Source organism: Medicago truncatula, chromosome 3 (assembly GCF_003473485.1).
Source record: "Medicago truncatula cultivar Jemalong A17 chromosome 3, MtrunA17r5.0-ANR, whole genome shotgun sequence".
Classification (NCBI taxonomy): domain Eukaryota; kingdom Viridiplantae; phylum Streptophyta; class Magnoliopsida; order Fabales; family Fabaceae; genus Medicago; species Medicago truncatula.
Window position 1 is genome coordinate 44,874,540 of NC_053044.1, and position 15,609 is coordinate 44,890,148.

Consider the following 15,609-nt stretch of genomic DNA (forward strand, 5'->3'; position numbering starts at 1 on the left):
TTCTACATAAAACTTATCAATTATTTCTATCATTGAATCATTAATAGGTGTCCTCTTAGCGAGACTCTATATTTAAACCTACTTGCTGCTACGGCGTGTTACTCGGACTCTCTCCTTGCTATCAAAACCGTCAAGGAAGCCTCTTTGAAATATCATGTTTATGCAGTGCTGATTCATGAAATTAAAATTCTGCTATCTCAGGGTAGTGTTTCGCTACACCACACTCTTCGCGAAGGTAACTAGTGTGCAGATTTCCTGGCCAAGCTAGGAGCTTCTTCGGATGATATTCTGTTAGCGCACCCGCATCCTCCTGACGATCTCCGCCCGTTATTGAGGACAGATGCTTTAAGAACCTTGTTCTTGAGATCTTAGTTTTCCCCTTTGGGGTTTTTTTTCCTCTGTTTCTGTTTTTACCACTGTAACAAAAAAAAAACCTACTTGATGTGAATTGGTATGATCGTCCTGGTTTAGTTTAAAAAAAAAAAAAGTGAAATGTATATTATTGATATATTGTTAATGTTTTGTTGCATCTTCAAAAGAGGATAAACAAACTTCACCAAGAAAAGAAGGAAAAACAAATATCACATAAAAAAATTGAGTGCAAAAGAGAACAAGATCTAAAGATAAAAGAAAACTAAGAAATTAAACAACTGTCATAGATATGCAAGCCTCATAAATGTTATCAAATAAAATATGTTCACTAGGGGGAGTCTCAAAAATACGAGAATCTAGAAAATTCATCGAAATGATGAAAATTAGCAAGCCAGTATCCATTTTTGTTGTCTTCACACCAGGTATGGATAACTTTGACTATCCAATTCAAACTCAAAAGCTTTCAAATATGGCTAACCAAAGTAGAAGTTGACTCACTAAAATTGCAATTTTCACTAATCATATCGATAAAAATATTTGAGTCGCTCTTCACTATAAGATGAGTGGCGTTCTCCCTCCACTCCATGTCCAAACCTAGGTATGTGTCTCACATTTCAACATGAAAAGCATCACACTTTCCAATCTTAATGAAGTGGGCTTTGATCCATCTATCAGCACACTGTGCAAGAGTACCATATCACTTCCAATAACATCGCAATTAAACTTAGCCTAACTAATTGGAGGTTGCATCCAGCTGATGTATATAAACAGGGGAAATATCAGCCCCCCATTTGCTGCGACGACAGTTGCCAAGGATCCTCAATGAGCGACCAACCAAATAAAGGTATGGATACGATGGGGACCCTTCTGCTCCATAAGGTATTCGAATCACCTTCCACAACCAAAGAGGTTTCTTGCTGCAAATTATAAGCACTTTGGAGAGTAAACTGATGAGTGTCAGTTCCTCCCCTCCGTAAAATTTGGTCAACAACGTCCATGTATTTTTGTAAAGTTGGTGGAGACATGAAGAAATTTGTTTAAAAGAATATATATCATGGATTTATGTAAAAGTTTGTAGTTTATCCACGGAGTTATGCAATATTTACAAATATCATATTTAACCAACGTGATAAACATGAATATCATAATATTTGTGTCCATGGATAACCATTGTTAGTCCTAATATGGGTTTATTAATCTAGTAATGAATTTTAACAGATTAAAAGTATTGAATTGATCGTGTCGGAAAGTATGGATGTAACTTCCTTCTTCCTCGATAAAATCCAAGTAATTAAAAAGTTATACACTACCATATCGACGTGATGTTATTTCTCTAAACATAGTAGAAATATATTACTCAATTTCACTTAAACCAAACCATAATCACTTCCCACTTTATCAAAACACATGCATATGGATGGAAAGATTTCTAGAGTTACGTTACCTTTGCTTTCAAACGAAAGTTGTGTTGAGAGAGTCAATGGATAATAGGAATGTGTATTAAAACAAAAACTTCTCGAAAAACATGGTTATGTTTAGAATAATTTCTCATCTTCTCTATTTTTTCAGAGGCATAAATTGAGTTATAGAGTGTTAAAAAAGATCATAGATTTCAAATTTCTAATCAAACTTAAATGTTATAAGCTACTTGTTTGATCAACTCAGACGAGTTCGATTAAATTGAGTTTTCAATAAATTGTTTAAACACAGATTGAAAATGAGTTATTTTAAAACTAAAAATATAAAACAATATAAATAATATCTTTATTATACTTTGTATCACTTTAGTGTTTGATGAGACAACAAGATACGATTTAAAACACTTATTTAAAGCATGAATTGAGGTATAGACAAACATATAGGTTAAATTTTTTAGGTTTAATGATGTGTTTCGTCCTTGCAATTAGGCGTCAGTTAAAAATTAGTTCCTGTAATCGTTAATCTTGACAATTTACCCTTACATTGTTTAATCATTTAAAATTTCGTCATTTGACCAACTTAATCACTGTCACGTCATCAAATTAGCAAAATGACATGGGAATGGACAAAAATACCCTCGTTTTTATTATGAGAAGAAGATGAAGACAGGGGTAAAAATGTAAGGGAAAACGTATGTCTAAAACCAATTTTTTATTACTACATATAGACAAACATATATCTTTACCTCTTCTCCCGTATAAAAAGCTAGTTTAGTTTTAATAGACGGAGGTAGAATCAGGGAAAACGATGAGTAGTAGTAGTCAATTAGGGAAGAGCGAGTCGTCGTCAATGTCAAACCATCAACGTCTGTATGATTTTGCGAAAATGGCTTTGATAAAGATATTCGCTCACCCATACGCCACCGTCTGCGAATTGTACTGTGGAGAAGCCTCTGATGCTCATAAATGGCTCGACTCCCAAATTGCCAACTACATTGGTATAGGTATGTATGCATTCTTCTTCATTTCTTATCTCCTACTTCAATTACTTCATTAATTATTATTGCTTCATTTCCACAGATGTTTCTTCTTCTGCGATTCAACAAATTCGACAATCCTTGGGGGACAACAACAACAAATCTTGCACTACCCATTTCTTTCACCTTGACCCTTCCACTGTTAGTTTTTTTCTTCCTTTCTTCTGCTATTTCTAACTCTTTAAGGTTTTATAAATTCAACTTTTTTTTTTTTATTTTTTTTTTTACAGGAAAGTATAGAAATTCGTTTGGAAGACAAGACCAATACAGTTGATTTTGTCTGCTGTTTGCAGCATTTGCAGGTACTTTCTCTTCTTTTACTTTTACCTGTTAACATCCAGTTAGTTGGTTACTGTCTAGCTCCTAATCTAGGGTATCTTATTTTCTAGTGTTAAATGCATTTTAACCCCTGCAATTTGACTCAATTCCAGTTTTCACCCTATAATTTTTTGTTAGATTCCAACCTTTTAATCTAAACATTCCTCTCATTTAGACCTTCATGGCATCAAATTTCGAGCTTAAAGGTACTTCAACAACATACCATTTGGGCAAATGCTGGTTTACCTGCTGTCATATCATATCATCTATTTTGTACAGTCAAATTTCATGAAGGTCTAAAAGCAAATAATCTTTAAATTACAAAGGTTGGAATCTATTTTTTTTCAGGGGTAAACAAGAATTCGCTCAAATGGCATAGCGCGAAAGTGCATTTAATCCTATTTTCTAACTTCTTGTTTTTACTCTGATAAATCTCCTTTAAAAAAGAGGATAGAGTAAACGCAAAGATAGACAGTCTCTCTAGTCCTTTTGGTAAATTATAGTTTCCGCTTACTGTCATTATCACTTCGAACACCTTTTCCCTCTCTTAATTAGTCCCCTCTGATTTGCTTACTGCTCCTTTTCTGATTAACATCTCTAACGCAGTTGTGTTTTGAAACCGAAGAGAAAGCGCGGAGACTTCTACAAAATGTGTCATCTCTACTGAAGCCAGGGGGATATTTTCTTGGCATTACTCCTGACTCATCTACTATATGGTATGGAACTTCATTGTCAAAGGCCTATTATTCCCCTGTTTTTAGTTGCACGCTCTCTGTTTTATTTTATTTTTTTGGTGGAAGAAAATTCACGACATATGTGTCCAAATAAATTTTTGTCAATTTCGTGGAGAGTCTACCCATTTGACACAACTTACATGGAATAAAGTGTCGTTATACTTATATATATTTCATTTTGAATGACCTACTTCCATGACATTGTGTAGTTTTGCTTAAAGATAGAAAATTTGGATTTTCTTGAATTGTTCTGTATTTTTATCGTTACTCTGCAAGCAAAAACATTTCCATTATTCTCAAGAGAAACAGTTCTTGGGGAATCTAATAGACGTGCAAATACATTGTCTCACTTGTTCAGTTTTCCATTGGGGTTTGGATAGATGCTGTATTAGAATACCTAATTTTCATAGTGAAATTTCTACTAGTTCTTTTCTAGTGTAACCTTTGAGCTATGTTTTTGCCTTCTTCCAAGGGGTGTTCATGTCCAATCCAATCCAATGCAAACTGCAATAACCGAACCAAAAAACCGAATAAAAACATGCAATTTTAAATGGATTGGATTGGTTTTCGGTTCCCTTTGTATAAACCAATCCAATCCAAACCGAAATATTTATACTTGTATATATATTATTATATGAAATTTTTATAAATGTTTCCTTAATTTACAATCTTGTAATTATTTTCTAGACTTGTTCTTTAATAATGTTGATTTTTTTTTTCTTTCTTTTAAGAAATATTATTAATTTATGATTTTGTAACTATTTTACTTAACCTACTATTTTATTTTCTACTTATTCATCTTATTCATAATCTTACCTTTTTATGAAATGTCATAAAATAATATATTTTCTTAAAAGAAAATGAAAAAATTTACAACAATGAAAACCGAAAACCAATCCAATCCAAACCGAAAAAATTTGGATTGGATTGGATTTGATTTTAAAACCAAACAAATTGGATGAGCAAATAACAAAACTGAAGTAATTGGATCGGTTGGTTTTTCCTCCCAAAACCGAACCAATCCAATCCGCGAACACCCCTCCAACCATGACATAAAATTCACACTTATCAGTCTTGTTTTACACTGCTATTACCATAAGGTTCAAGTAGTGTCAAACTTGATCTCTGTATTGATCCTCGGCTTAAATTTACGGTATGTTGGATGGAAGATTTTGGAGGGCAGGATTTACTTTTCTTTTCTAAATTAAAGAAGTTATGACATGTTTCTAGAAATAAATTAAGTGTGATTGAAATGTTATTTGGTTGTCTATCATATTATTCTTTTTTTTTTTTTTTAAATCTCAAATGTATGCCAAAATATTTGACTTAACCCTAAAAAATCCTCCACTCCAATACTCTCCATCCAAACATGCCCTCAGGTTTTTATGCTAGTGATTGGCTTTAAGGTGTACATACTTTTTGGTAAAAAAAAAAGGTGCACATACTCCTTTCCTCTTTTGTCAGGATGATCTATTTATTTGAGTTCTGGCATGCTCTTATAATGATATAGAGATCTATTTCTATCCAGTGTTTTCAGTTGAAATCCACATAAAATTAAGTACAAAACTAGAGAAAGAATGATCTTCTCGTGTTTAAACAATTTTCCTTGTTCTTGTACTTGTAATTTTTTCTAGCCATTTTCTGCTTATGGATTTCATCCATCACATCACTTTTGCAGTTGAGCGCTATTAGTTTTGTCAGTATCGTTCTTTCCAAAAATCAAGTAAACACCTAATTTGGTTTCTGAAATTGTAGGACTGAGCGGGGTTGGTTACATGGATCAAACGACATCATAATATTCTATCATATAGCACATCCCTATCCAACTCATTAATATCTAAATGTTTTTTAATAGTTTCTTTTATTGTAAATACCCAATACATTAACAATATTCCAAAATTGGAATTCTAGGGTTTGATACAGTCTTACAATTTCCGAGGCCAACTTGGGTATTTACTCTCCTAGAATTCATTTAAAGTCTGAATGAGATCTTACATGAAATATACTCCCTCCGTTCCTTTTTAAGTGTCTCTTTTGGAGAATTTTTTTGTTCCTATTTAAGTGTCACTTTACATAGTTCAATGCAACATTAAATGTTACTTTACTAATATTACCCTTATTTATTATTGTGGAGAGAGAAATATATGTAATGAGATATTAAATAAATAAGGTTATTAAAGTAAAAATAGAAATTATTGTATCAAAAGTAGCAACATTTATTGATTGTCTTGGTTTGTGTAAAATGTTAAAATGTGACAATTAAAAAGGAACGGAGGTAGTACTGGTTTTGTTAACATTGGCATCGTGTAGGGCCAAGTATCAGAAGAATGTTGAATCCTATCACAACAGAAGCAGCAGTATGAAGCCAAACATTGTTCCCAACTGCATACGGACAGAGAATTACACGATTGCTTTTGAAGTTGAAGAAGAAAAGTACACATCTCCATAATGTATTAACTGCATGTTGCATATACTTTGCTTTCAGTTACAGTTCATTGTTATTCATTTGAATCTCCTTAACCTTTGCAGGTTTCCATTATTTGGAAAGAAGTATCAGCTGAAATTCGCCAATGATGTCTCAGCTGAAACTCATTGCCTGGTTCATTTTCCAAGTTTAATAAGGTATCCTTCTTATTTAAAAACTCAAGATTGACAACCGAGAGTTCTGCTGGTTTGTGCTAATGCATGCACTGTATAAATTTCACTCTAATTACCAAGCAAATCTGATTTAAATGAAAATGCTTCATTTTGCTTAGATTTCACTCATAAAGAAATTCCAAACATGCTGAAATTGACTTTATTAGATATGAATAGTAAAATTTAAATTTCTAAAGGAATGGGCGTCTGCTTCTACCTTTTAGGTTCATATCTTCAATCATGATTTGTACAATAGATCTCACTGTCATGTGTATGATGTTTCATAATACATAGGCTGGCCAGGGAAGCTGGTCTTGAGTATGTGGAGATCCAAAATTTGACCGAATTTTATGATGACAACAGGTTAGTGTCACCTTCTCTGGAGGATACTGTCCTTCTATGCTAAATTCTTCAATTGTATAATTTGCATTATTAACAACTTTGGAGTTTACAAATTGCAAGACTTATTCAATTTACTTCCCTTGATTGTTGCTTTAAGAGCACAATTAGCAGGCTTGCTTACAAACTATGCTCCAAACCTTTTGGATACTAGGGGTAAACTTCTTCCTCGATCATATGACGTGCTCGGTAATGCATTAATCGTTTCTTTTTACCATGTTATTTCTTGCAAGTTTCTTCGGTTCCCTTCCAGCTATTGTTTACGAGAATGCTCATATATTGGGTTTTCTACTCCAATGCAGGTCTCTATACAACATTTATATTTCAAAAGCCTGACCCAGAAATCGCACCCCCAATTACAACTCCAATATTGCAAGATGCTAGTTATAATCTCGATGAGGTAATTAATGATTATTATGAATTTATAAGAATTTATATTTATATTTTGATCAGTTTTGGTTTTATTTTCTTAGAATGTGTCAGGTACCTGTTTCTTTTCTGTTCTTTCACTTAACGAGTCATATGACATGCTTTTTAACATTATTTTAAAACACAGCGTCCACCACCATGCACACGCACTAAAAGGTTTTAGTTTTGAAAATTTATGCCTGGGCATCTCAATCCAATTGAACATGACTTGTTAATGAAAAGAGCTGTCCAACATGCTCAAAAAATATATATGAATTGCGGTATGGTTCTTTCTTACACTGGACATAAGAAAAAAAATCTTGCTCTTGGCCAAATACTGACCATTATGTGTTGGTTCCACAGTTTGTCCCATACATTCTACTGTCCTCTTGTTGTGTATCTGTAAGAATTTTCATGCTGTAATGCTTGCTTTTATTTGAGTCATATGCATGCAAGTGTGCCATACCAGCAAAAAACATCAATTCAAAGAATGAAAAGTTCAATTATAAACAAAATATGAAAAAAATTATGAAGAAAATCAAATAAAACCTTGGTTATTCACATGGTGGGTGACGCTTTATATTGTTTAATTGTAAATGAACTAGCAAACCTTCCAATATATTGTTGAGTCATTCAAGAGAATAAAGGTGAGAAAGCCTGAATCCAAAGTGATAAATTTTGACAAAATTACATCAAAATTAAATTATAGTGAAAAGGCAAAGTGGTTAACTTTAGGTTCCTCCCTTTTTCATGTAACTAACTTTCTTCAAGGAAAAGCAATCAACTAATGAGCTCGTTTCTTTAAGACTGATAATTCTGAAATTGCTTATGATTCACCTAACTGTGGCTTTATAGAATTATTATACTGTACTAATTTTGTGCAAATGCTTCTACCTCATGGGTTTTGCTTTGCAGAATTATTTTTTTCAATCGTTTTACAAGTTAAAAACTAAATCATTTTGCATCCAAACTATTTTAATTTTGTGGATGGTACTCACATGCATTTGCATGGTACATTTTTTTTACAGGGAACAAGTTGGTGGGATGAAGAAATAAATGGGCATGTAGTGGATTCTTCTATTGGGCTGGGCATGATAAGCGAGCAGAAAGGGATATTGGGCCCTGGCCCAGCAGAACTACGATTCCCAGAAGCACTTTGATATGGCTGTTTTAATCAAGATATAGGTTTAGCTATTTTCATTGGCTTAATGCTGTTAATATTTTACTTGCATCCCAAAAAAGTGGAAGTTAGGCTCGTACTTCGTCCCTTTGTTTTTTTTAAGGTTAGGTGTTTTATCTGACATGTAGATGTAGTCAATATTGAGGGGTTAGGTTATCCTGTTTTGCCATATTTTAGTCGCATGATTTTCTTTGGATCTTGTCTCTCCCAAACCCAGTGTCCCAAACAGTAGAATTAAAATGAAGTAAATACTCATTATTGAGAGGTTAGGTTATCCTATCTTGACTGTTTAACATATTATTTATTATTATTATTTTGAATAAAGAGGGCCTAAGCCATAAAAGAAAATTTACAAGCAAATTACATGCTGGGTAGCATCACCAGCGTTATCAGCTTATAAATTCCTGGCTCATAACCCTTGGGTAAAAAACTATCTTCAGCAGGACAATGCTCATACATCATCAATTCCCTACCAAAATCTCTTTCTCATGATATTTAGATATAAAAAACCTATCAAAATTTAAGTACCTTTAATTGTATCAAATTAAGTTACGAAACCAAACAAGGCAAAGTAGTGCCCCTTATATCATTAGCTAAGATAATGCTTAAAGGAGGAGGAATAACCTTAACTAAAACTCAATCAAAAGAAGGGACCCAATGCCCCATATTTGCTAAACAATTGGCACAATGATTAACCTCACCATAGACATGAGTAATGAAAGTTCTCCAATCTGAAAGTTGGAGATGATATATGAACTCTTGGAGGAGAGGTTGAAGAGGCACGTTGGAGGTAGATCCCGATTGAATCATATTAACCACTGCTGCTGAATCTAGCTCAAAAATAATTAAGGGAAGGTTTTGAGTCTTTGTAAGCTTTATACCAACCCTTGGTGTCCAAAGTTCAGTCCAAACAACTTAGCAACAACCAACTCTACTAAAAAAAAACCTTTCACAAATCTACCATTAAAATCTCAAATAAGGTCTACACGCGTAGCACTGCTTTAAAAGAACCATCGACATTAATTTTAAACCAACCACGAGGAGGTTTAAACCATCTAATTGCCACCTCTTGCTTGGTAGGCATCAAGTGGCGCTTATGAAGAGTGAAAACATTATCAATGGCCTTACCTTGACTGAGGAATTGGAAGAACAAAGAGTTACATATGGAAGAAGACTGAGAAAAAACAAGATCATTCTGATCTTTCCAAATATCGTACACAACTACAAAGAAAAAAATAAAGGTCAATTATCAGGAACATTTTCAATATCCTTATTAGAAATATTCCATTCCAATTTCCAACCAGCTATAGAGTTCAAGACTGAAGAATTGACTTTAGTAATCTGGCTTAATTAGATCATTCGAGAAATTTCTCATATAATTAATATTTTGAGGTTAAGTTATCCTATTTTGGCATTCTTTAGTCACACAATTTTCTGTTTTGGATATTCTCCCCCAAGCAAGTGTCCCAATTCCCAATTAGTAGAATTTAAATGAAGTAAATATTGAATATTGAGAGGTTACGTTATCCTATTTTGACTGTTTGACACACTTTAGTCGTATGTGTTTTTTTTGAACATTTTTACATAGTTTGGTTAGATCTCAAAAACTTACCAAGATCAGAGTTGACATTAAAGTTTTTAGAGTAATAATTAATATATTATGTCTTTGAAGCTTCTCTAATGTTTCTCATAATAATATTTAAAAGAAACAAATGGAATATTGTTTTGTACAAACTAAAAGATAATTTTGTTTAATAAGCAAGTTCTAATTATATTTTTAATTTTCATTGAGTTATTCACTCATTTACCATCTCTCATTGATGCAATGATTGATTAAATAAATAAGAATTTGTCTAGATAAATATACAACATTTAAATTGGTCAAATCTAATAACAGTCATGCATGTGAGTTTGACTAAGTACAAAAGTAGTAGGTTCCAATCCATTCTTCCCCCAATTCCCGTTTCATTTACTGTTGTGCTTGAGTTTATGGTGCATTATCATATCTTAAAACAACTTTCTCCAGCTTGACTCTCCTTTTATTTTATTTTTTTAAGCGACTTTTTTTTTGGTTTTACAAAGCTAAAACAAAAGAGAAAAAGAAAACAAAAGAAACAGAAAAAAAAAAAAAAAAGAGCTACACCGTCAAATAAAAAGTTCCAGCTGCATCACTCCGAAGAAAATTCAAAAGATCCGCCAAAGGAGACTCGTGACAAAGAAACTCAAAGTTTGATGAGGCAGCAAATTTGGCCAAAAAATCCGCACATTGATTCCCTTCTCGGAGGATGTGATTCATCGTAACATTTTCTTCCTCCAATAACTCTTTTATATCTTGAATCGAAACATCATAAACATAAAACCTCATGGAGGGACCATTAAAGATGTTGATACAATGAAGAGAATCAAAATAACAAACTACATCAAAAAAAAAAAATTGATATTTTTTACACGAATTTCATCTATTTTCAATAATACTCTTAAATGATAACAGGAATTTTAATTGTAGTATGCTTAGTTTTTTGTTTTTGTCAAGTAGCCTAGTGGCTATAATTCATCCTTTTTAAGGTAAAGAAGTGGGGTGTTCGGAGTTCGTACTCCGACCTTTGCATATAATAATGCATATCCCTACCAACTGAGTTATGCTCACGGGGACTGTCATACCCTAATTTTTGACCTAAGACAGCACTGACACGTGTCATTTAACTCCGACCGGTCTCAGCCTTTCGAGCAAAAATTTCGGCAGGGAGGTATTTTAAAATACCTCATAGTTGATTCCGAGTCGGGCCCTCTTCTCTCAATTTTCATTTAATTTTAATTTCCATCTTTTATTAACTTTAAATTCATTTTTTTTTTTAACCTTTATTTTATCTTGTTTTTGTTTTATTTATTTTTAGTCCTTTTATTTTATTTTTAATGTCTAAAATAAATCAAAATTTTTGTCCGATAATATCCAAACACAGCTCAAAACAGGCTGTCATATTCCTCTCCAAGCAACAAATTTTTTGCTCATCTCAAGCTCTATAAAGGCAACACGCAAGCAGCCAAGAGAAGGGGGGGCCCAACAGACAAAAACACAGAATTTAAAATCGCAAAAACTGCAAACAACAGATCTTTCACAAAACTGAATCCGAACCGTTTTCAGAACCGCATCACCATAACCACACAAACTCAGGCCAAAATCATCAAAAACCTTACTACACAATCAACCATTCAAATCAGCCAGGTTCAACCTCAAACATCCACAAATCCAGCACCACCCTTATAAACCCGTAATCCCAAATCAATTTCACACAAAACCGAACCATCACAACTCAAATCAAACCAACCGTGAAACACCATCAACAAACCAACACAGATCCAGATCAAAAAAAAGAAACAATAAAAAGGTAGTAACCCTTTTTGTAGATCTAGGGTCCGTTAAACCTCATTTCAAAAAAAACGTTTCCAAAAAAGAAAGGAGAAGGGAAAGGGTAATCTTTTGGTAAAAAAAAAATAAAAAAAGGAGGAGTTTTTAACTCCGGCGCGGTGGCGCCGCCGCGAAAACTCGCCGGCCACCGCGCCGGAACCACCCCCGGTGGCCTCTCCTCGTCGGAGAAGATGAAGCAATTCTAGAGAGAAGGCAGAGCCTCTCTCTCTAGAAATAAGAAATAAGAGAGAGAGAAAGAAAGAAAAAATGAAGAAAAAAGGAAAGAATGGGTATTTATACCCCTCTTCTTCAACAGATCCAATCAAGGCCGTTGATCAAATCAACGGCCGAGATTTGTTCCCCAAGGCCCAATCCTCCTCATTTTATTTCCTGCACCCTCCTTTACTGCTCACACACCCCAGCATCTCATTTTTCTAATTTCTTTTTCATGCATTTTAATTCTCGCTCTATCTGTTAATCCAAAGTGCTCTGGTCCCCAGTTAGCTGTTAATATTATAATTATTCTCCAGAACAATCTGGTCCTTAATAATTAAATTAATCCAGAGTGCTCTGGTCCAAAATTAACTTAATATGATATTCTTGCTTAATTTAGTTATTCTCCAGAACAATCTGGTCCTTGTTAATTAAATTAATCCAGAGTGCTCTGGTCCTATATTAACTATTAATATTATATTTTTGTTTAAATTAATTATTCTCCAGAGTGCTCTGGTCATTGTTAATTAAATTAATCCAGAGTGCTCTGGTCCTAAATTAACTGTTAATATTATATTTTTGTTAATCCAGAGTGCTCTGGTCCAAACTTAAATGTTAATATTTATTTATTTTTGTTTAACTTAATTATTCTCCAGAATATTCTGGTCCATGTTAAAATAATTTCACAATTCAGCTTAACTTCATTTTTCTCATTCTGCTTATATAATTTTCATATCTTTATTCCAAAACCACAAAAACATTCAAATAACAAATCACAAAAATATTTTTTCATTACAAACCTTGATTCTCAAATCAAGTGATCGTTCTTTTATTTTTCTTAATCAAATTTCAAATCAATTCTAATTCAACTTCAAGTCTATTTTCTTCAATCTAAAAAACACAAATCAATTCCCATTTGCCATTTGGCTTTTTATTTCAAAACCTTTCTCAAAACATATAAAAGACACCAAACAAATCAAAACGTCAATTTCTACCCCGAACTACGAGGTTTTGATCCCTCACGGGTACGTAGGCAGAGGACCTTGTCTTTCCAAATCAATTAAAAAAACAATTTTCTTTTTTTTCTTTTCAATTGTCAACTAAAAAACAATTTTCTGTTGTCTCTTCAATTAAAATCAATTTTCTTTTTCCTTTTCAATTCATCTTTCAATTCCATTTTCATCTCTTTAAAAGCAAGCAAGTTTAAGCACAAAAAGTTAAATAAAAATCAAGAGGTTCTCGTAGAGTACTACGAATATTTAGGGTGCTAATACCTTCCCTAAATATAACCAACCCCCGAACCCTAAATCTTTTCAAAATGGGTGGTTTGGAACTTTTTCCCCTAAAAAAAAATTTGTTCAGTCGTGAGATAAAAAGTGAGTCAAGAGTCAATCAAATGGCCTTGACGTCCGAAAAATGGCGCGACAGAAATGGCGACTTCACTGGGGACACTTAAGAGGGTTGAGCCTAACTTGGCTTTATTTAATTCTTTGTGCTCTAACTTGCTTAAAACAAAAACAAAAATAAAGGATGGAAATACTGGTATATATGTTCTCTTTTCTTCTTTCTTTTTTCCTTAACGTGAGTGGTGAGATAAGTCCTACACCCGGGCTTGAGGGAAACATAAGATAAGATGGTGGTATAACCAAAGTGCCATTCCGAGAGTCAAGTCTCGTGTTTTGGTTCATGTGGTGTAACCCCGCTCAATGGAGGAATCTTGGAATTAATTTATGTTGGCATGAGTAGTCGTGTTGGCATTGTATTTTCAAGTGACCGTCGAAGTTGAGGACCTTTAGTTACCATTACCCATCTTGGCCTTTTAGGACGTAGTGCGGTGGCTAATCAAGAGTAGTCTTGGTCTAGTTGATACGCGATACTACACTCAGACGAGACTTTCTTACGAACGTTGTTGGACCGGAAGTATTTCCGTAACCCGATGACATTCGGAAGCGGTTAAAGACTCTGGGAACTTGGTAGAACCCGTGATACAGGTACAAATGAGACCATAGTCCTTACCAAATGACGTGTTTACCCTTTGACTCCATCATTGTGGACCTAAAACCTCACCATGTTTTCACCATTTGTACAGCATAATCATGCATACATGCATTCATCCATAAAAACTTCTTTCATCAAAATATCGAAGGGCTTATATAATTTTTTTTTTTGTAAATATCAAAGGGATGGAGAGAAGAAACACTAGGAAGTTCACTTTCAAGAAATTGGATTTGATGAACTTAAGGGATCTTGCAGTTAAGGTAGCCAGTCCGGAAGACTTTCATGATCGTCATGGAAGGCTGCTTGGTATCCTTTGGACAAATGTTGAGAAAGGATGTTTGGAGACCTTGGTCCAATTCTATGACTCTGCTTACCATTGTTTTACTTTCCCCGACTATCAACTTGCTCCCACCCTCGAGGAATACTCCTACTTAGTTGGCCTACCAGTGCTTGACGAAGTACCATTTACCGGCCTTGAACCCATTCCAAAAGCCGCCACTATTGCAGATGCTCTCCATCTCGAAACCTCTCTCATAAAAACAAAACTCACCATCAAAGGAAATCTTCCAAGCCTACCCGCCAAATTCCTTTACCAGCAAGCCTCTGATTTCGCCGAAGTAAACAATGTCAACGCCTTTTACTCCATCCTAGCCTTACTCATTTACGGCCTTGTACTGTTCCCAAATGTTGATAATTATGTTGACATCCATGCCATTCAAATCTTCCTCACAAAGAACCCTGTCCCCACATTGTTAGCCGATATGTACCATTCCATACACGATCGGAACCAGGTAGGTCGTGGGGCTATCCTCGGTTGTGCACCTTTACTATACAAATGGTTTACCTCTCATTTACCCCAAACCCATTCCTTTCAAGCCAATCCAAGAAATCTCTCTTGGTCTAAAAGAATCATGACCCTCACTCCATCTGACATAGCCTGGTACCACGCCACCCATAACTTCAGAAACATCATTGTCAGTTGTGGAGAATACTCAAACGTACCCCTTCTCGGTATGCAAGGAGGAATCAGTTACAACCCTATCCTTGCCAAACGTCAGTTTGGATGCCCAATGGAAACTAAACCGGATAGCATCTACTTAGAGGGTGAATTCTACTTTAACCATGAAGATCCCACAAACAAGAGAGGAAAATTTGTTCAGGCTTGGCGCGCTATTCGCAGACTTAGCAGAAGCCAATTGGCGAAGAGATCAGATTTTTCACAAGGATCTCACACTCAATGGGTCATTAATAGAGCTTCAAGTCTGGTCCTACCCTATCACCTCCCAAGATACCTATCTTCAACTACCCCAGTACCATCCTTACCCTTGGCTCCTGAAACGGTGGGAGAGTGCCAAGAGGAATTGGCCGAGTCAAGCTGTGTAGGTGCCATTTGGAAAAGAAAGTATGATGAGGCTATGCTCAAGATGGAAACTATGAGTGGTAAAATAGAACAACAGGATCATGAGATTCGCAAGCAAAAGCAACAAAT

The 15,609-nt window shown here is 34.5% G+C and overlaps 1 protein-coding gene across 1 annotated transcript; it reads left to right on the forward strand.

Moving 5' to 3' along the window:
- Positions 1-2,551: 2,551 nt before the first annotated feature.
- LOC11443469 (mRNA cap guanine-N7 methyltransferase 2) lies at positions 2,552-8,782 on the forward strand. Its single transcript, XM_003602169.4, has 10 exons — positions 2,552-2,794; positions 2,871-2,968; positions 3,058-3,129; positions 3,752-3,861; positions 6,190-6,312; positions 6,409-6,501; positions 6,811-6,879; positions 7,016-7,104; positions 7,218-7,315; positions 8,352-8,782. The coding sequence occupies exons 1-10, from the start codon at positions 2,599-2,601 to the stop codon at positions 8,481-8,483; spliced, it is 1,080 nt and encodes a 359-aa protein (XP_003602217.1). The 5' UTR covers positions 2,552-2,598; the 3' UTR covers positions 8,484-8,782.
- The last annotated feature ends 6,827 nt before the right edge of the window (positions 8,783-15,609 follow it).

Coding starts and splice junctions, on each gene's coding strand:
- LOC11443469 (XM_003602169.4), top strand. CDS start 2,599: ATGAGTAGTAGTAGTCAATTAGGGAAGAGCGAGTCGTCGTCAATGTCA. Junction 3,130..3,751: donor GCTGTTTGCAGCATTTGCAG/GTACTTTCTCTT, acceptor TCTCTAACGCAG/TTGTGTTTTGAAACCGAAGA. Junction 3,862..6,189: donor CCTGACTCATCTACTATATG/GTATGGAACTTC, acceptor GGCATCGTGTAG/GGCCAAGTATCAGAAGAATG.